Source organism: Anopheles ziemanni, chromosome 2, assembly GCF_943734765.1.
Source record: "Anopheles ziemanni chromosome 2, idAnoZiCoDA_A2_x.2, whole genome shotgun sequence".
Classification (NCBI taxonomy): Eukaryota; Metazoa; Arthropoda; class Insecta; order Diptera; family Culicidae; genus Anopheles; species Anopheles ziemanni.
The window spans coordinates 1,175,103-1,195,979 of NC_080705.1; the positions used below are offsets into that span (position 1 = coordinate 1,175,103).

A 20,877-nucleotide genomic window follows, 5' to 3' on the forward strand; every position below is an offset into this window, starting at 1 on the left:
TTGATTGCAAAAGAGACTCGCCGAACCAAGATGCGCGCGTCAAAGATGCGGCGGGTGTGAAATCGATGCCCGAGCGGGATGGGGCGGGGAGCCTTAGGCTTGTCGGATGTTGAACCAACCAATTTGTTACTAGTCTCGCGGTTTCGATGGGTCGTGAAGAGAGGATTTATGGCTTGCTGGCTTTGGTCGGCGTAGAAAGTTTCCGGTTTTTTCTTGGGAGATATCTAATTTCTGATCGATCCGGTGCCTTACAGAATTTGTCTACGGACAAGCCTTCCGATGGGCGACTGTGTGTGTAGATATGAAATGATCGAATTTCAAACCACATTGTGAGATACATCTAGCAATAAGTGGCGTATGATTGAATTGGCTAACAATAATTATAGTACTTATTTTTCCATTTCCAGTGACTTCCAGCCGAAATTACGCATTGGCAGCCAGAAGATTGCGGCGCGCTACCTTGAGCGGAGAAGGTCACCGTCATAAGTCGTGCGCGAGAAAACGTCCAAAGAAGTCTGCCTCAATCTCAATCCACCCAACGCGCGCGTGTTCGATCGAATCGACACCAGTCTCCTCCGACGCCGTGTCCTTCGACGGGGCAATAACAAACACACGAGCGATCGATGAAAATCGTCCGCCAGCCGTACGGAAAACTGTAGCTGGTTAGAAAAAGTACGCAACCACGTAACAACGCCGCTTCCAAGAAATCCGCTAACGACCGAAATGAAAGTGCAACAATAATAATTAATGCACCGTTCGACGGCGCAGACGAATGTGAAACGGATACGGTCGCTCGGTGTGTGAAGTGAGCGAGAGAGGGAGTGGAGTCGAAATAAATCCAAAACCATCCCATCCAAATCCTGCACACGTGTTTATGGTTTGAGGCGCGTTTCGGGGTGAGATAACATAGCCCGTGAGTCGTGCTCTCGCGGATCGAAGTGAACAGGAGGAGGAAAAATATCGAAATCCAAAACGCATTTATTGCACGAAAATTGCACCCGAATCGGTCGGCTTTGTGTGAGCCGTGAAAATTGAGCCGTCGAAAGGTGTGGGCCTCGTGTGTGACCAAATAGTGTTTAAAAAGTGTGTCCAACGCGCACGTGGTGTGTGTGTGAAAAGGGTGTGTATGAGTCCACCGTCCGGAGAAAAGGCCTGATCACGAGGTGTGAAATTAATTGCTGGTGCTTTTAGATGTGATCTCCAGCACAAGTGTGTGAACGTACACGGTATTAATATATCGCTGAGCTGATCGAGAGCAACAAGTGCAAGGATAAGAAAACCATCAACAGCACCAACCACCGCCACCCCCTTACCCGCGGTGACATTGTTTCCGAAAATGTTGAAAATTCAAATGCTCGAACAGATCGTGACGAACGAGAACGTTATCGACGATGACGATCACCGGCAGGCCGGGGGTGGTGGCGGCCGGAGTAGTGGCGGTTTGTCTCCGGGTGTTGGCCACCTGGCACCCAGCTCCACCCCCGGCAGCGCCTGCCTCAGTCCGGTCGCGCCAAAAAACTCCCCGCTGGCGTCGACATCATCTTCCAGCGGAGCGGACGACGAAACGCGCAGCCTGAACCGAAGCGCACGCTTATCACCACAAGGGTAGGTTTTCCTCTCTCCTCTCCGTAGGTCGCGGTAATGTTGTGGAAAATGTTTGCCGTACTTTCGTTGGCGTTAAATCACCCTACGTCCGACGACGGGGTGCAATAACCGCAAGCGCAGATGGCAAATTTCGTTCCTTCGAACTTCGAATAATCTGCATCGATCGAGTGGAGGAGGAGGAGGGAAAATGTGCAGCCTGGGAGAGGGCGGGAGTGGAAATAGAAAGTAAAGTAGTGGTAATGATCGCTGGCAAGAGTATAGGTTTAAACCTAGGGAGTTAAATGCTTAATTATATCCGCTAGTTACTTTAATCTACACCCATTTACTCTTCAATACGTCCATCAAGCTCGAATCGGACGAATGAACGAATCATTGATCTTTCGTGCTTTGCCCTTTCGGTTTCCACGATCGTGAAAGGGGGGTGGGTTTTCATGGAAAATCACGGCACCCTATGCTGGCTAATCGTTCTCGGATCGTTCTGGTGATATTTTGCTCTGGAAATCGCGACGAGGAATGCGTGAAGATCATGATCGCACGATAATCGACGGTTGATGGTATTTTTCCGGATCAAGAAAAGGGTCCGGAGAGTGGTTTGACGAAATTATTCCATTAGCCGGAACCTCACAAATCCACCGGTGGACACTTCATCTCCGAGGGAAGGGGGTGTCGTCCTATGAAGATGTTGAAACCCAACCCCCCGTTTGATTGACAAGTGTTTGTGCGGGCAGCTGTCAGCTTCCGAATCCGCCCGGAGGGATTTCATATTGCTGATGGATTAGGTCATCGATTGCTCGAATCGGATAGAGAGAGGGTATGGTGCGGGGGGTATGGTGATGCGTGTGCGCGTCAGGTGATGTTGCGGTTCTACTTTTGTGTGGTCATTTCAATCACAAAGCACAAATGTGGCACCATTCCGCATCCACCGCCGCATAAATTTACGCGCAGAAGAGAAGGAAAAACACACACACATGGATGGATGGATGGCGAAAAATAAACATTAGTCCATGCCCAGCCCGCCTTCCCTCCCTTCGTCCCTCCGCGGGGACGAAATCGACCTCCAACGGCACGAGCTGCAGCGCTCGCGGTGTTTATTTGTTTGGCTTCCCAGCAAGCTCAGCAGGTTTCACGGTCTGGGTTACCCCGCTGTCCAATTTCTGCGTGCCTTCCACCACTTGAACACACCCCTTTCGTACTACTATACCGTTTGAAAATCGATGGACATTCCGACGGACGAGAAGCAACAGCAACAGGGAAAGAAAAGAAATTAAAACACCGTTTCTGACAAGTGTCAAGCGAGCGTTCCATCGAGATGAGCCCAGAAGCAATGGCCGGGGCCACGATGTGTTGATGGTGGTTTTGGTGCTACTTTTTCTTTCCGATTTCGGCAACATTGGCTCTATTGGCATAGCGGTGCCAAACAATCAGTTTCACTGCCCCGTTATCGCCCCGTTTCGATCGAGAAGCGGGAAGTCGAAGCCGAAGATGTTAGTTCGATTTTCTGACGTATTTGAATATAGATTTCGTTTTAGCTCCTCTTTCTACGGTTATAGAGATGTTGTATTTGACTTTGATTTCCTTATGGCTACCCACTCTACACGCTCAACATAAAGCTTCCTAATGAGTTTTATGTATTTTCGCCGTTGTATTTGATTCGACACCCACTGTTCTAACAAGGCGCATCAAGAACAATCAATATTCTATCAGAAATGGCGCACCGTGGGGGCAAGTTAATTCGGTTGAGTAACTGCTTGACCTGCACGGGACGTGTTGAAATTTATTCGCAAATCATTAGAACCCATCTCACCCGGGAAAAGGACTCCAACCTGCCCCCCCCCGAGAGGGGTCCCATTTTAATGATGTGTTTTTCCTTCTCGAGATGAGAAATCTTATTAAGGCGCGGAAGGTTTATTGTGCTCAAAGGTGGGCAACCTTTTTTTTCCACAAGAAACCGTTCGTTTTTTTCTTGTGGAAAGGAAAACTCGGATAAACGAAAATTGCGCTCCCATTCAATATACACAAACATACACACACACATATGCTATCTCGAAGGAAAATGAAAGTAAAAGCCTTTGCGAGTTCTTCCTTTATATCAAACCCCAATGTCCCAAACGGGTTTCCTTTCATTCGGGTGTTGGCTTTCGATCCCATACGTCACATCCGGTGTGGGGCAATAAGGGTAGGGATTATAAGGGAACCATATTTAGTGAAATTTAAAGAGCTTTGAGCTCGAGCCGGCTTTTCGCCGTTTTCCACAAACCACGAACTTTGCGTGGTTTTCGATCCATCATAGTTATTTTTTTTTGTGGATCTATTGGATCAGTTGATCTAAACGGGGTGGTCGGCAGGTTGGCTGACTTGGGACAAAGGTTTGGGAAAAGTTTAGACTACACCCTCGTCAAAAGCCCCGGCGTACAGAGTAATTCATCAATTTTCCGAGAACATCCGACAAGGGTATTGACGTCATCGGTGGTTTTTCCTCGCAGTGGCGCAAAAACCAAAGCTACGCTAGCGTAAAGCCGTGGTTTGGCGGAGTTGTGGATGAAACTATGAGAATTCTGAGAGGGGCATTCCGTTGTGCGTTTGCTGGCGGGTATTACAACAATATTTACTAACGCATTGGAAAACTCACCCGCCCTGTTTATTCGACACACCCTCGTTTTGCGTCGTCGAGACCACCTCGGGGCAGATCTGAACTTGATTTTTACGAGCTTTCTCGTCCCGTTCTATTCGTTTATGTAAATGTTTTTGAGGAAATCGATCGCTTCAAGACTGTGGTGAGGCACATTTTTGACCTGTAGATCGTTGGAAACCGCAAGGAAAATGTAAACAAGCGGATTTGCTACGGTGGCGAATGGACGATGTTTACGCGTCCGTTGGTTGATTTTCGCCATTCACGGAGGTCAATTATTTACATACCAAAGATAACGAAAACATCGCTCAGGGACGCACTGTCCTTTTGGAGGCGTAGAGAAATAATCCTCCACCAACCGATGAAAAGTGCTTCAATCAGCTCGACATAATGCAGCTCGCTTTATCGGAAGAACCAACAAACAAAGTTTGGGCTCACAGGAACTGTGCATTTCGGTTCGAGATATTCGAGGATAAGTGTCCGGAAGGGAGGGGAGAGCACGGGAACAGAAAACATGCACTGCCCTTCGGTCGTGTTTCGGCGGTTTAACTAAATATTTATTTCCTCCACCCTTGCATTCACGTAGCCTCCCTTGGGAGAAGTGCATGTTATCAGATGGAAAATGGAAAGAAGATACAGAAATCCCGTAACTTACGAGCTTACTATGTGGCGCTGAGTGGTTTTTGGCCCGGTTGAAGTTTTCCAACCCCAGAAACCGTTAACGGGAAAACCCCTCGGTTTTGTTTAATTTTTGGAAAAGAGACAACATAAACTCCCGAAACTTGTTCGTGTTTGGGATGAAATTTTATGAGAATCAGTTCTCGTGTTGCCGATCGGGCAAACGGATCTTTGCCGAAAACCACAAACGAGAGATTAAATTTTGTGCCATCGGACATGAAAGTAAAATTTGAATAGATTGAAGCAAAAACGGGCACGGCAAATGTAAGGAAAAGCAAACCCAAACACTGAACGAATATAGATAACAACAAACACATGTTATTATAGCATATCGGAAGTCGCTCTCTGGGTCGGGGCGAGTTTTTTTTTTCTGGAGGAAAGTCTCGGAATGTCGGTGGTGCCATTGCACGATCTCTGTTCATCTTTATTTCTCCCGCGGGAACCGAAAAAGCCGTCAGCATATGTTTTGATGTTGTTGTTTTTGTTGAACGTTTTCCCCCTTTTTTTCGGATACGATTTTCGGTCATTTTTCTTTTCCTTCTTCTTCTTCTCGTGCGAATGGACGTGAACATTGATTTTCGATTCCACGGGCCAAAACTGGGAAACATATTTATTTTTCTGGGTCTGATCATGTGTCCACGGAATATGACTGCTTCGGAAAGGCGCACTGGCTAGACGGGTCAAGAGACACGGGGAGGGTTGGGGGACAAAATACTGCGTGAGTTCAGCGTTGAAAGTTGTGTGGTTTGCTTCAAAATCGATTTTTCTTTCGGGTTAGACACTGTGATACCATCGCTACTTGCAGCTTCCACCAAAGATGCTTGCAATTGAACGAGAGTTTTGACTTTCCTCGATATTGGAGAGGAACTGAACGAGGGTCTAATGGACCCTCGATATTCTTGCATGTGACCGTACTTCGCTTTACTCGCCACAGATCGGTGGGGAGTTTTTCCCCCGGAGAAGAGTGGCAACATTAAGAAAAACAAGCAAAGTGCACTTCAGAACCCCCCCTTCTGTTCCAGAATGCATCCCCAAAGACGGAGTTCCAGTCCAGGAGTTGGGGAAAATGAAGTTTCGGTAAAGTGTGTTGGCGCTACAGAGTGGCACCAACGAATTGCATTTGGCGTCGGCGTGGTCGGCTCCAACTCCGGGCGATGCAGGGAGGACCAGAGGTATTTATTTGTTCTTGGGACGTAATTTATCGGACCATCGATATTCTCCTCCTCCTTCTCCATCTCCCAGGGCCTTGATCTGGAAATAATTGGTGCAACAATGGTGGTTTGCGACCACGATCTCCCCTTCGTTTGTTCTAGGAGAAAATCACTTGAAAATTTAATCGAGGCTAACCCTGGAAGATGCCTTGGGGTTGTTGAATGAACTGGCCAGCAAACCGGTTGTTTATTTTCCCTCACACTTTAACAACGAAAAAAAAGTAAACCTCGTCTCCAAAAACGACGGCCCAGAGTGAAAATATGCGGCGCGTCAAATTCGTGCCGCCCAAGATGGGGGTTCCGTCCATTTCGTTTCGGCCGGACCAATATGTACCGCAGTTTCCATAAATTTGACAACACACTTCGCAACACACTTACGAGTCCGATTACGAAAGCACTAACCTAGGCGGTAATTGCACGCCCGTCACTCTTTTCCAGTCCATTCGGTGGCGCTGGTGATGCGCGCTATGTTTTATTTTCGTTCCAAAGTTTCACTTTTCCAATGCCGCCGCCCCCAGCACACACTCTCGAAGTGCAACTCCTCCGGCCGAACTGCAGTCTGCTGGCTCGTTTTCAATGAATGTCGTTTGACATTCGCCGCGGAGCATATTTTTCCTAAGCTATGATTTTGGTTTTTGTTCACCAATAGTTCACACATTTTAATGTCGGGTTTAATTATGTTCGCCGGTCGCAATCGTCGCATTGTGGGAACTGGTGGTTGGGTGTTTGCTGTTGTCTTGCTTTCAATGGAGGAGAGAATTGGGTCAATCGCCGAAGAGAACGGCCAGAATATTGAGTAAAGAACGACAGATCATCGGTACATTGATCTATGCTGTACACAGATTTTTCCCGAGGCACGAAAAATACAAACCCCTTTTTCTGACGGTTAATTGAAAAAGATAAAAGTTGAATGAATGAGACATTAGAAGGAGAAAAACAATGCGATCTTTCCGCCGTTTAGCATAATGATGGTTTCCCAAGTGGTGGCGACTATTAGCGTAACAGTCCGGCGACACCACCTTGTCTTATGAGCGTCTTATGAAAATGGACGTATCATAAACGGTACCGTTTAAGACGCAGATGAATGCAACCCCGAGTAACAGTTTAGGCTTAGTTCACATGACACAACCTGGAGGGAATTGGTACAACAACCGTCTCCATTTCATTATACAGCATAATTCTCGTCGATGGTCGGTTTTGGTTAGGCGGAAAACCTTGCGGAAAGTCAAGGCAAAGCTATTGACGGTAGGTTTCGGATGGAGAAAATGAAATATTAGTACTCGGCTGGCGCAAAATATGGCGGGCTTATTTCATTATCTTCCGTTGCGTCAGTGTTCGGCTCTAAAGATGGCTGAGAACGCGGGAGGAAATAAGTGTGTTATAAAAGTTCTTTTCTTACCAAACCGTGGCATCCACACAATTTCGGAGATCTCTCCTCCGGGCAGCGGACGATGGCGTGGGTTGATCCTAGATTGAAGGGTTAAATTTGAATGTATGCGAACCACACGATGGCGAAATAATACACCACCTTCCTCCAAGTTTTGGCACAACACCCCCCCCCCCGCCGGTTTTGCGTCCATGCCAATAAAGGTGAAAAGCCCATAATAATGATGATGATGAGGAGAAATTGTGCTTGCCTCATTTTCCTTCGGTATGGGGCGGCGAAGACTTTGTGTTTTCTACCAGGGGTTTTTCCTTCCTTCCTCTACTTTGCTCGTGCTACTTTTCCCACCGCGTGCGCTGCTTCCTCCACGGTTGGGTCATCCGGATTCCCGAAGGCGCCCAGCTCTTTGCCCGAGGAGCACGTCATAGCCACTTCGTTTTTGACACCTCACGACACTATCTTATCTCCGGGACCCCCGTCCGGGAAACGGACGTCTTAATTCCCGACCGCCCTTCGGGGCAATAAGTGTCACTTTCTTGCCCTCTGCCCATTTCCTCTAGTGACCGCGTTTGACTTGACGGTCATTGCACAACCGACTGCTTCGACGAGCAGAAACGTGAGCTGCATGCCCGAAGAGACGATGGCGTTGGTCAATTAGTCAAATAGTCGCTCAAAAAGGGTTTGAGATCATTATCGGTAATTGATTAAAATGTTTCTTTACCCATTGCGTGTGAAGGTGTCGCAATTTCGCGTGCCACACTGTAACCGTTGGTGGCGTTTGAAGGAGAGCCTTTTTTAGAATAGCTGCTCATGGTTTGTTTGTTGTGAAGATGAGTTAAAACGACGTAAGTGATAACGAAGATCTCTTGGGGTCGTCTTTTGTAGAAACTTCTCTCACCTCGATTTTTTCCGAGCCTTCCACAATAGACTAGCTGTTTTCTTATCACCCAATGTGGATCGTACGGAACAGAATTGGATCAAAAATCAATCGAGAGCAACCATCATTCACGCCTTTTCCCGACTAAATTTATTTTTTTTCCATGCGTATTGAGTCAGTTTCCAAATAACGTTTGCCTTTTCAAAACTATGCCGGGGACCGTGGAAATGAAAAATCTAAAATTTTCCGCCTCAGCTTTAAGAAATAGCTTCATTTGGTTTAGACGCTTCATCTTTTTGCATTTTCTTATAATAAATATAGGGTGGCGTCGGACGATCGGATGAAAAAGCAAAGCGCTCCGTTGTGGCGGATGTTTTGGGGAAATCTCACCAACGTCTTAAACACACCCCAATCCGCGAGTTCGTGAGCCAGCAATCGATACCCCCGGCATCTCCATCGAAGGCAATCGAATCCAATTTCAATTTCATACAGTTTTCATCTCGAATGGTGAAGTTTTTACGGCGCATCTTCACCGCATCAATGTTTCCAGAGTCACGATCTAAGGGCGAAAAAGCGCACCGATCGCGGGCAGATAGTTCCCGGCTGCGCTCGGCTGGGAATATTTTAGGCACCATCACCATACGGCTCCGATTCGCTCCGGGCGAACCTTGGATGTGGATTCAAGAAGAAAGTGCTTCACTTTCTTTGCGCAGGGCTGGAGCGGGGCTCTATTTTGTTTTCTTCATTCGGTTTTCTGGGACACCTTCGTGCCCGAAGGACGGAGGAGGAAGTATGGGCTTTTGTGAGGCCGTGCTTGAGTTTAGTTTAATTATAGCCCCCACTAGACGAAGAGGAGATGGGATGAAAAAATCGCAAGTGCTCGTACGAAGCCCAGCATAAATCAGGGTACTTTGGAGCGCGATTTGCTCTTCGACATTTCGTCATAGGCTTTTCGCGGGCGCCACTTGTGCTACGTCGATTAAGTTCAAAAGAAATCGTAACAGCTCGCGAAGGGGCAGGGAGAGGGTGTTCGGGGGGTGTCGCTAATGGGTGTAGATTATCCTCCTTTTTACGGGAGAAAAGGAAAGTTCGTTACGAGATTTTCCACGGGCTACTGGAAGTGGGCGCCGCGTGATGAGCGTCACTTTTCTTCGGCGGCCCTTTTGCCGATCGGAAGCCGATTCCGTTTAACGTTCCCGTTTCAAGTAGCTCGTTGGCTCGCTGATGCACGGAACTGAGATAGCAAACACCCCCAGAAGAAGCCTTTGCTTCTAGTTCCTCAAAAGTAACAGTAACTCCCACGATTCGTAGGTTAAAACCTATTAAGAGAAAGTGAAAATCCCTCGTGTTAATCCCGCACGGTCGAGCGTCGTAATTAAAATACCGGATGAGATCATGATGCGCTTTGATTCCGCGGAATTGTTGTATTCCATGAGCAAATACTCCGGAATGCCGTTGTCATAGGTCTCCAGGGACGCCTTATCAAACAGGGTTATCACAACAAAGTTCACTTAGCGGAAGAAGAGGAGTTTCTTTGAAGGCGGTCAAGCGCTTCCAGTGACGATAGAGATTGAAATAAACATCAATTAACAAGAACAGTTGGTTTGTGATGAAGTTTTTCTTGAGAAATACATTACTCCATCTCACCTGCCATATGCTTGTTTTCTTGACACACGAAGAAGAGCTGAAGGGCTCGTCCAGCTGGCTTAAGAAATTGGGATGGATTCTTTAATTGGCACACCTTCGGGAGGGGGCAGCAGGTTCACGCTCCAACGCACGCTGGACACCGGACGATTCCCCAGGCCACTCGAACCTCGAGCCCATTCTTAATAACTTATTATCAACATCCGCACGCCGGCGCGTAATAAACTCTTCGGAAAAAAGAGCGACATAGGAGCTTCGGCCGTACCGGTGAACCGAAACGATCGACGGACGACTAACTCTCGAAAGGAAAAAGCCAAAGTCAATTTCCAACAAGGCACCAACCGTTCCACTTCACTAGCGTTATTAACACGCTCCAGAAGTCGATGAAGAAGCGGATGGAATTGTCTTAACGCAACGGTGTGTGCTTTTTTTCTTCTGTGTGTGCCATCTTGTTAACAACTCTTCTCGTCGTGGAAAAAGGCGATCGGGTGCGGCCTAGTGATCCGCTGAGTTGCATTCGAACCGAACCAAGAAGTTTTAATGGTCACATTATCGTAGATTTTCATTACCACACCTTTGTGTTTTGCGGCTGCTAAACAGGGACACACGCCGCATGGGGGGGACGTCCCTTTGGGGGGTAGAAGCGTGAAGTGTGTTGGTGATTTGTTTCGCCTCGTTGTGGAGGAAAGAACATGAACACTATTGTTTTCGCGCAAAGGGAAGTAGGAAAAAATATCCTGTGCCATAAGAAGGATCTTCGTGAGGGAAGTCCATTTCTTAAAGGGTCGCTTCTTTTAGGGTGTCTGAAGAAAACACGACAGACTGATAATTGATGTAGTATAAAATAGGGAAAGCTATAGGTATATGAATTCATAACAGTTTTCTTGTTCCAGGTGTTTGTCGTTGAAAGAGTTTTTGTATAAGAGCGAAGTTTACCTCCTTTAAACACCTTGCCGTCTGGACGATAGCAAAGTTTTGCATCATTTTCCTGCGGCAGCTTTCGTTCTTTCAATTCGCTTGCTGTTTTTCGTGATCTCGTTCTTTTTCCTTTTTTCTCTTAGTTAGAGAAACCCCATTTATTATACTTCCTTAATGTACTGGTTGATCCGTACAAGTCACTTTTATTTAATCCTAGGGTTAAAAAGCGTCAAACGGTCAAACTCCAGCATGGTATCTCCGGACGATAAGGTGTTAATAACAACCATCAGTAGAGTATTGTAGGTAGGACCAAAAAAAGATGACGCATGGCCAACCGAAACTAGTTTTGCAGCACATTTGCTGCGATCGGTTATTCAATTACTCCGATGCGCTTTCTAATGCACCAAACCACCATGCGTAAACACAATGTGTCTGCTTCCCCGTTATGCAACTAATGATGATTAAACTGCATCCCCTTCAACAATGCGCGATGGTCGGGAAAAGTGGCAATGTCGCGTTGTGCGATGTAGAACGGATGGAAAACTGGAACTCGCCCAACTTCTCGCAACGCACCATGTCACACTTATTTCGAGCGCATGCATTTGCATTGCGTTGCACTTTTCCCTTCTGCGCTCAGTGCAATTTTAGGCACGCACACACACACATACACACACGTGGAGAGAAAAATAGCATGCGGTTAGGCTTAATGTTCACGCCAAGTTGATCGTGAATAAGCGGATGAGTGGACGATTTTTCTGGCATTTCGCGTCATCGCCGCCGCCGCCCGTTGTTTGTGTGGATTTTTTTCCCCATTTCCTCTCGGCGAGTGCAACTGTCGAAGTGAACAAATGCGAATAATGTAATTGGATGCAATGGCTCGAGTTTTACGATGAGGACCATCATTTGTGTATGTCTCTGAAAGGGCGACTGTGTCTCGTCGTGTGTGACAACAGCATCCGGAGCTCGAACGCTAAAACACGCGAAACACCAACACTGTGTGAGGAAAACGGAACCGAGGGCGGGGGGGTGATGGAAGGGTAGAGGGTTGTGAAAAATGAAATTTCAGATAATTCATAGACCACATGCGGTGCGTGCGGAATTGACGCGCCGTTGACGCCGATGACAGGAAACGTTTACCCCTCGGATTGTCAGTCAACCACAGTCAGTTACTCATTCGTTCTGGGCCTCGGTCCTCGTCTGGTTTGTGTGTGTGTGCGGGCATCGGTGCGAGAAAACCACGAACGCAAGCCAAAACCCACTCCGGAGGGGCAAAAAGCGCGCGAGCTCGCTCCGGGGGTGGAAATTTTCACCGCGGGAGTTGTTGATAGTGTTTTCGCTGTCGATCGGCCTCGTTCAGAGTAGATCACACAAAAGCAAAACAGGAGAAAAAAAACGAAATATAGCTCCAGCGGGGTGCTTTACAAAGTGAAAAAAGGGGCACGGGGAAAGGAAAGGAAGGGCTAAATGGTCAGGAAAACTAGAACGCTGGGAGACACCGGCCTGATTAGCATGGTTTCTTCCGCATGTAAAAGCGCATCGAACGCGCCTGGCATAATTCGTACGCCCGTAAAGTTTTCGTTTGCCTTTTTATTGGCGTGAGAATTATGGCTCCTTTTGGGCTTCTCTTATGAATACCCGTGAAAAGCCAAACGTGCGCCACCAGTTGGTGGTAGATGGAAATTAATTTGTTTACTACGACGACCGAAGTCTCGCCGTTTGTGAAAGTGCGAAAGAAGGTGGCAGACGTCTTTGTCGCTGCTGCGGACAAAACATTATTTTTCCTCTTGAGCTTAAGGTTATTGAGGGTGTGTTCCAAAAACATATTTTAATGTTGCGGAAAAATGGACCTCAAAGACGGAAAAATACGATTACCGATATCTGTTTACTTTACACAGGACTTTTCCTTGTGATGTGCATATTAAACTACAGTCAAGCTTCAATACTTAATATTAAAGTTCATCAACGACCATCTAGATAATTGTTTGATTTTCTCATCCCTAAATAAAGCAGTATTTTCTTCGCTTTATGAGTGTTTAAAGATAAAGTTTCCGGTTAGAGAGTGGAAAATGAAATGAAAACTTTTCGAATCATCCTTAGAATTACGATCCCATTTCGGGAGTTTTCATCTTCTTTCATTACTCGTAGGGCGTGAAATTATTTCACTCACAAACCGTTATGAAACAGATAAAGAAAAAGAGGTAAAAAAATGGTCAAAGTTGTGATATAATTAATCGAAGTTTGAGGAGCGACAAAATCGTTTTATATATCCCATAGAATTGATTGCGGTGTCGAGCGAAATATGACGCGTTCGTGTCCTGGTTTTTCGCTCTGGGGTTTTGTATCCGATACAAGCAGAACATCACCGTGTTTCAGGTCAAATTGGCTATTGAACATGACACAAGTACATCATGGACCTCGGAAAGCACTGAGGACAGGCGATGCAATGTGTACCGCATGGAATGTGCAGCATGATGAACCAACACGATGAGATGCACTCGCCTTTCCACACGTTTTAACAGAGTGTTGCGGCGCATAAAATGGGACGAAGTGCCCATATTCCGTTCCACGTCGTCCGTTCGAGCTTTCCACCAAAGGTCTCTCGGTTTCCTTGTCCCCCTTGCATGCTTCCTGCCTTGTGCGATGGGTCTGGCGTGAGCATTTCCTCATTTAGACTGGAAGCAACTGTCAGAAATGGCTGTAATGTTGACACGTGCTCTCGAAAAGGATCGTCCGTTGGCTGCACCATCGTTTGTCGTGCTGCTTGGCGAGTCCTGACGTGTATTGTGGTGGTCCCTGGAGTGTGATGAATCTATTGCATCTATCCACTCACTTCCGTCGTTACGTTTCTCGGTTCCGGGTTTCAAATGTATGTTTAACAGACCTTCCAACAAAAGTATCTTAGAGGAACCGTTTACTTTCTTCAACAGATAAAATCATTTGGTTGATATTTTGAAATGAACACTTTATGAAGCATTTTTAAAAGATGATTCTTGCAAGCAGCTTACAAAATTATTAATCAAAGCATATGTTCTCTGTTGATTTGATTCAGGCTTTGCTAGAGTGAGAAAGAAAAATCGTTTAAAAAGAGAACGGCAGTGTGAATGATTCCGGAAGCATACAATTTTATGCTTGTTGCCACCGTCGACCCTTCCGTGACATTCGACGACCGGTCGCGTGGCCTTGCGCACCTTTTTTTTGTATATTTCCCACTTAGTGCGCTTCGAAGAGTGAACATTTTAAAACTGGATATGCAATTTGATTGATTACGAAATTCGTTAAAGTTGAATCAATCTCAATTGTTTTATAAAATATGTTTTTTTTACCCCACCAAACCTCTTCTTCCACGCATGTTATGCTGTACACGGTTTTGTCCTTTCGTTTTCCCCCGCTGCTTCCCCAACCCCCTTCCATCGTCCCGGACCGTGCGACGTTTGAGTGATATGACGAATTTGATTTTAATACTACGTTCTCGGTCCTGGCGACGAGCATTCGCTCGGGTCTCACCCCTTTTCGGCGTCGAATGTCCTTTCGTTCCCTTCCGGTACCGGTCGGAGCCTCGGTCTTGCGTACCTTACCTTGGCGGATGATTCGATTGTGTTCTCTGCTTCCCGAGCGCATGTGTTTTCCCCGTATGCAGCCGGTGAAAATGCATCGTCACAAATCGAAGGCACACGCCCGTTTGAGTTGTATCATTTTTTGCTTCCTGTCCACTACAAAACTCTCCACCTTTGACGAGCATATGCCACCGCACACACACTCTTCTCTACTAGGGGTGAGGCTTCGCTCGTGGTGTATGGTTTCATATGCAAATGAACGCTATTGTCTGAGGCGTGCGCCGTTGTTGCTGCAGCATCGAGGAGAGCTCTCCGGCCAACCCGAGATCGTGTGACGGTTTTATGTCGCTCATTATTTCATTAAGAGGCCGCGCATAATTTAATGCACCGCAAGCCGGCCGTCGTGTCTCTTTTGTCGCTGTGTGTCAATAGAACATAGAAATCATTATCAACGGTCGATTTATAAGGATTGCAAAGGAAGGTGGCGTGGAATTTCACGCGCAAGGGTGGGGGAAGGAAGGAAGCACATCTAATGGCTTGGAAAGAAGAGACTGTCGAGAGGGGTTTGGCCGGGTCGAGGGCGCGACTTTGATTGACGCGAAGCATCAACTTTGGCTTCAAGGACGTTCTACCGATGACCGGTTTAACCGCATTAGCATTTTTCTATGACAAAATAATCCAACGCCTAGAATATTTTTCTCATTATCCGTGCTGTTGGAAAATGCGTTGCTTTTCGTTGCTTATCATTAATCTTCTTCCCACAAAACCCCCCCCCCCCCACCACCCGACGCATAAACATCGCGACAAATGATTCTAGTGATTTTTGCATGTTGCGAAGTCGGACTGAAAATGAATGCTGACGCTGTTGGTCGCCGGTGTTTGCCTCATTAATCATGCTCGAGCAAATTGCTAACCCGAGAATTTCGACACTCGATTCGGTGTGCGTCGAGTCGTCGAGTTTTAGAATCAGCACGTGCACATTCGATGTCAATCGGTGGCGAATTAATTAATCAACTTCAAAGCCGCGTGCAGTAGCTTTCCAGGAGAATTGTAACCATGGCGTTTTTGCTCGATATTCAATTGTACATTGAAAGTTCGTTCAGAGTGATGGAAAGCAATTATCAACATGTTGGAGACAGCTGAAAATGAAAGCAATGAAAGGTGGGTCAACTTTACTGATGATGTAATTCATTTATCTCGCAGAAGAACGTCATTTTTTATTCCAATGACATTTCGTTAGAGTGCACACCTTCCTGCATCGCTGAGCTCTAGACTGCGATTGAATTAATTTGGGATCATAAAACCACTCAGCGAAAGCAAAGACCGATGCAGAGGCTCCAGTCGGAAGGGTAGAAAGAGGAGACGTCACTTACAGTTTGAAGTCTACACAGTAGTAAGGGCTGGCGCACATCGAGAGATTAGACGAGTTGCGTTGGCGGACCGAGGAAGCACCTATCGGAGCAATCAAATCAATTTCCAATCCCATTCCGATCGTCTTTCGTAGCGTAGAATGGAGACAGGTTTAGCGCCGTCACCAATCTACCAACATCATGATGATGATGATGCTGATGCAGCCGTACAAACGCTCTGGGGTAAATGGTTACGGACCCCGAGCTCTGGGGCTAGACACATACATTGGGTTTGCTTTTCCAATTACATTTGTCCTAAGACCCCCTCTCTCGGGTTGGTGGAGAGAGAGTCGACGGATTTCACGTCGGAGGAGGTTATGGATTATTTAAAATATGGAGCAAAAATTAAATGATTCCTAACAAACGACACAAACATCGGACGTTGGGATTCCGGTCATTGCATCAGGCCGGACGGAGCAAATGTGGGTCATCTTCTGCCTCCGATGGCGTCGTGTCTGTCTGTCTGCTCGATTAGGAAAGGCCGGTTCCAAAGTGGCGTAGATCCTGCCGTCTGCTGCTGATTTGATTAGATTTGCACCCGGGCCCAGTTGGAGAAGAAACGGAAAGGACAGGCGACAGGGCTCTTACATCAATCAGGGTCAGGTCGAGAGTTGGTTGGTTGGTTGGGTGTGTTTCCTTCCTTGTTGCCTACGAACCATCAGGTGCTCTACTCGATTCGCGCTCTTGTGACGGTCATGAGAGGGCGTACTCGGAAGCTTTCTTTTATTCGATTTATCGCCCATGGTCTGGGTTGACGTTCCACTAGGCCCAGCTTTCCGGTGGGGTGATGAAAATGGAGATGGATTAATGTGCGACGACAGCTGATTGAATGGCACAAGTGTGGATTTTATTGCTAACTGCGCCAAACGGAAAATTGTGCTGGGAAAAGGGTCGGTGGAAGCGACAACCTGTTGGTCTTGGTCAAGGTTGCGTCAAGGGTTCGAGAACTACCGGAGGAAGGATACTTTGAAATAACCTTGAAAATGGTCTAACATGGTCAAGGATTTCCTAGACAGAAGTGTTTGCTAAAGTTCATTGGTCGTTATGAGCATGTTTTCGTCTTCTCTGACTGACTCTGAACAAATTACTTGAGCTTCTGGTTTACAAACCTTTGGCTGATTTCTCGTGCCGGAAACTCGTCGACGTTTAGATGTATCGTGAAAATTTTCTTCCTTCTATATCCCCCTTCATGAGTTTGTGAAAACCGTTCGTGCCGATTACACTTGTTTGCAATTAAACATATTAGGAATTCAACAACAAACAGCACGAGCAGCTCAAACCTTTCATTACACACAGGAGGGGCTTGGCAGGGTTTGGCTGAAGTGTGTGCATGATTTGATCTCGATGCTTTTATCCTCTCGTAGCTTGCTCCCTCCCCTCGTGCTCGTTTTTCCACCCCAACTTTGTGCCTTGTTGTTGGGTGGGTGTACATAATTGTGGGCTCGAGCCCTCGCGCGAAAAATAGCACATGGAATTACAGATCATTAAACGATGGTTAAATGCTAAACTTTTCCCTCGTCCTCGCGCCAAACCCCGTCAGCTTGAGCGCCCTAAATGTCGAATGGGGCTTTTCGGATTCACGAGAAAATTGCACTCTAATGAGCATGATTTCGGTGCAGTTTTGCAAGCAACGTAAAATGCAAATGCCATCAGCGAGATTTTTGTTGATTCGAATCGGCCGGATGGATTCAGGGTGGAAAGTAATTCACACCTTCAGGGGGCAGTGCCTGCTTCCGCATTCTTCCGTTCCGCTGGCCATGCGGGTCAATCTTAGTCATCGATTTGTGTACCATCGATGGAAGAAACTTTCGTTCGAAATATGGCGCCACCGCGCGTCGTCTTGGCCCGAGTTTGGATCGGGCTTTTGACGCACAATCGATCACTTTCGTATTCCGCTTCGGTTTCGGAACGACGAGCGGAGGTGCAAAAATGGGCCATACACATTCCACAAAGGCATGTCGAGGCTGGAAAAGAATGCAAACAATGGTCCGAGCCGATCGCGAGTGACGTTTTTCGATCGCGCTGACGCCTGGAGTCGATCGTTAGATAGACGTTTGTTTTCCAACATGAGCCCTGCTAAGTCGTGGTTTAACTTTACGCTCACCGGGCCACAACTAATACGACTCACATGCACTGGGTGGGGCTGGCGAACTCTATGGAACTCTGGAGAAGGAGCAGCTGGCTGATTGCAATTCATTCAATGCAACTGCAATGACCACGAGGCCGTCGCTTGGATGGTTGGTGTCGACCGTCGAAGGCGCTATGGTGATGAAGGAGAATTTTAATTAACTTTGATTATTGTTATTGTGGTTCTCCGGGCGGGAGGAAAGGACACTGTTCGCTCACCGCATTCCTCCGTTTGCAAAGGCGAAGGCATGGTTGGTGTTAGCATTGTAAAGCGCGGTTTGTAACTTTTATTGGATCCATAAAACATTTGGAATTACTTTGTAAAGTAAAAGTCACTCGCTCGGTTGAATGCAATTGGAAGAGGTAGACTACGGAGAATGGTATTGAGCTGCACCATGACGCACCATGGTTACACAGAAATAGTTGATTCTAACGCCGAATAATTGAGTTTCCCTACCTTAATGTTTTCCACCACAAGGAGGAAACTTGGAACGCTCCTGAAAAGATGGGAAAAAGAAAATTCAATTGAACTCCAAAAACTAGCATAGCAACCAAAACTTCGACATGGTTGGTATTGATTCCTTTCGAGTTCTTCATGTTGGGTGAAGTTTGAAGCACAGTTTTTAGTCGGTTCATCGGCTTGAAAGTTTTTCCTTCGCAACTCCACAAGATGGAGTTCGGTGGAAAACAAGAAAGTTGCGCAGAGAATCTAATTATCGAGATTCGTCTTAATTTCGCCGCCAGCATGCGGTGGTACTCGAGACGGTGAAGGTAGTTAATGCTTGCCGCCTGCGGCGTTTATCTAACAGTGAGTGTTGTTCTTGCTGTGGACGAGCCAATTATCGGAGGCTGCGTTTCCGGTGGAGCGTGATCCGATCGACATGTGATGGAGGAAAACTATCTTCAGGAACGTGTGCCGTAGCGAACATTGTTTACGAAAGTGAACGCTCCTGGAATACCGGCTATCGATGAGTTACGAGAAACGGCATCAGGTACCCGAATTGAGTTAGATGAGATGTCGGAACTAATCCTGGGTTTACTGAACACGTTTTGTGTCCTTTCAAAGCCTGTTTTGTATGCTCCAAGCTTAGAAATATGTCGAGAGGCGGGGAGTGTTTCCAGGAGCACTGTTAATCCTATATTGTTAGGAAGCACCGGCTGGTTTGGGAGAATGATTAAACAGTTCTCCCTCATCCGGGATGATTAGAGAATCCCGATGACAAGTGTGTTTTGCTGAAACGGGTTAAAACGGGTTGTTATGCTGGTTGCATAAGGTTTTAACGATATGTCATCCATATTTTGCCCATCTATCCCAACGTTGGTTGCGCAAGGGAAGTTTGGTACTGCCTACCAATATTGTTGATTATTGCACATACAAATAAAATGCAATGAAGAGCAAGAGCCAATCGTTGCAAAATAATCCGCACGATTGATTGTCCCTCGATGATAGAGCAGTTCTGCAGAAATCTCCGCAGAACGAGGGTATCGGACTCGGGGAGTGCACCCTCGTTATAGGGCTATGCATTTGTTCCCTAAGCGATCCCCTCCGACATAGTTATATGTGCATCGTGCGATATCCTGCCGATTATTGATCGAACAAGCCTAGGCCGGGGACGAGGCTTGGGTTTCGGTCGGCATTGATCCATAATTATCGCCCGTTTGCATGCATTAGGTAGCGTGGCATAAGGGTGCGTACTGTAGCCGAATGTGTTTTGTGAGGTCGTTTGTGCACAATAAATTGTCCCCAGGTAATTTTTCGTATATGCAAAAAAGCGGAGGAATTCCGTCGATAGCCCGATGTGAGAAGGGGAAAAAGTAGACAACATCGTTTTTCGTTCCTTCGCCCTTCCTCTGCATTGATCAATTGGCTCCGAGGAGAGTTGAGCAGGAGATAAATCAATTATCTTTCCCGTCCGATCGAGGTCGGTATTATTGGTACAGCTCCAGATCAAACCCCCCTGAAGCTGTTACTTTTAATGGCGATGATGGACCGACGGTAGCCCTAGATTTTATCGCTATCTTAATTAATAGCCCTAGCCACTGATTCCGCTTTGGAGATTCATCCAACTTTCCAAGATTGCTCCTCGACACGCTTCAGTGGAGCGATAATTCAGCGGTTTTTCGGAACCATCAAGCATATTTTATTCGCGATACTTTGGTTGTACATCTGTGAGTTTTTTGCGAAATGTATCCGATGTTCTGAAAGGAACAAAAGGTGCAATATTATCTATCTAAAACTTTATCGTACAAGTAATCTCTAAGTAAGAAAATGTGACGCATAGACCAGCCGATCGGAAGTAATTAATTCAGTCGGGCCAGCATAATGAACATCCGACAACATCGATTCGCATGAAGTGTGAACTTGTCTAATAGCAGCTTTGTAGCACAAAAACAAGGAATGCAAAAGCCGCCAATGAGGGAATCGCGTGCGTGCGTGCGTCCGTGCGACAGGTTCGAACTAAAACACCGATTTGCTTGCGATATCGCATCTCACGATAAACGATTACAGCTACATAAATGAGTGGGGAAAAAAATGATGTTGTTGGTATTGGATTAAGGTGGTACACCCTGTTTCGCTTCACTTCGGCAGAGTAACAAATGCGCCGCCGCTTCCCGAATAGAGAGAGGTGCGCCGCCCTGCGTTAAACAAGTTGTAATTGAATTAAAAAACTGCTTCGTTGCACGCGTTCGGAACATAATGTTCCGGGCTCGTTGTGGGGCGGACTAGCAGTTCCGCACACCTTCTTTACGGCCGCCAGATGAAGCTTGATGAATGATGAAATATTCATGCCAGAGGAAAAGCAATAAAGCGAAGGAGGAGAACACATGAAAATGGCCCGG

The 20,877-nt window shown here is 46.6% G+C and overlaps 1 protein-coding gene across 1 annotated transcript in view; it reads left to right on the top strand.

Annotated features, from left to right (window-relative positions):
* The first annotated feature begins 1,319 nt into the window (after positions 1-1,319).
* Positions 1,320-20,877, top strand: part of LOC131282536 (rap1 GTPase-activating protein 1) — a 118,515-nt gene continuing 98,957 nt past the window's right edge. The window contains exon 1 of the mRNA XM_058312033.1: positions 1,320-1,605. Within this exon, the coding sequence (XP_058168016.1) occupies positions 1,337-1,605 (269 nt within the window). The 5' untranslated portion in view covers positions 1,320-1,336. The remainder of the gene's footprint in view (positions 1,606-20,877) is intronic.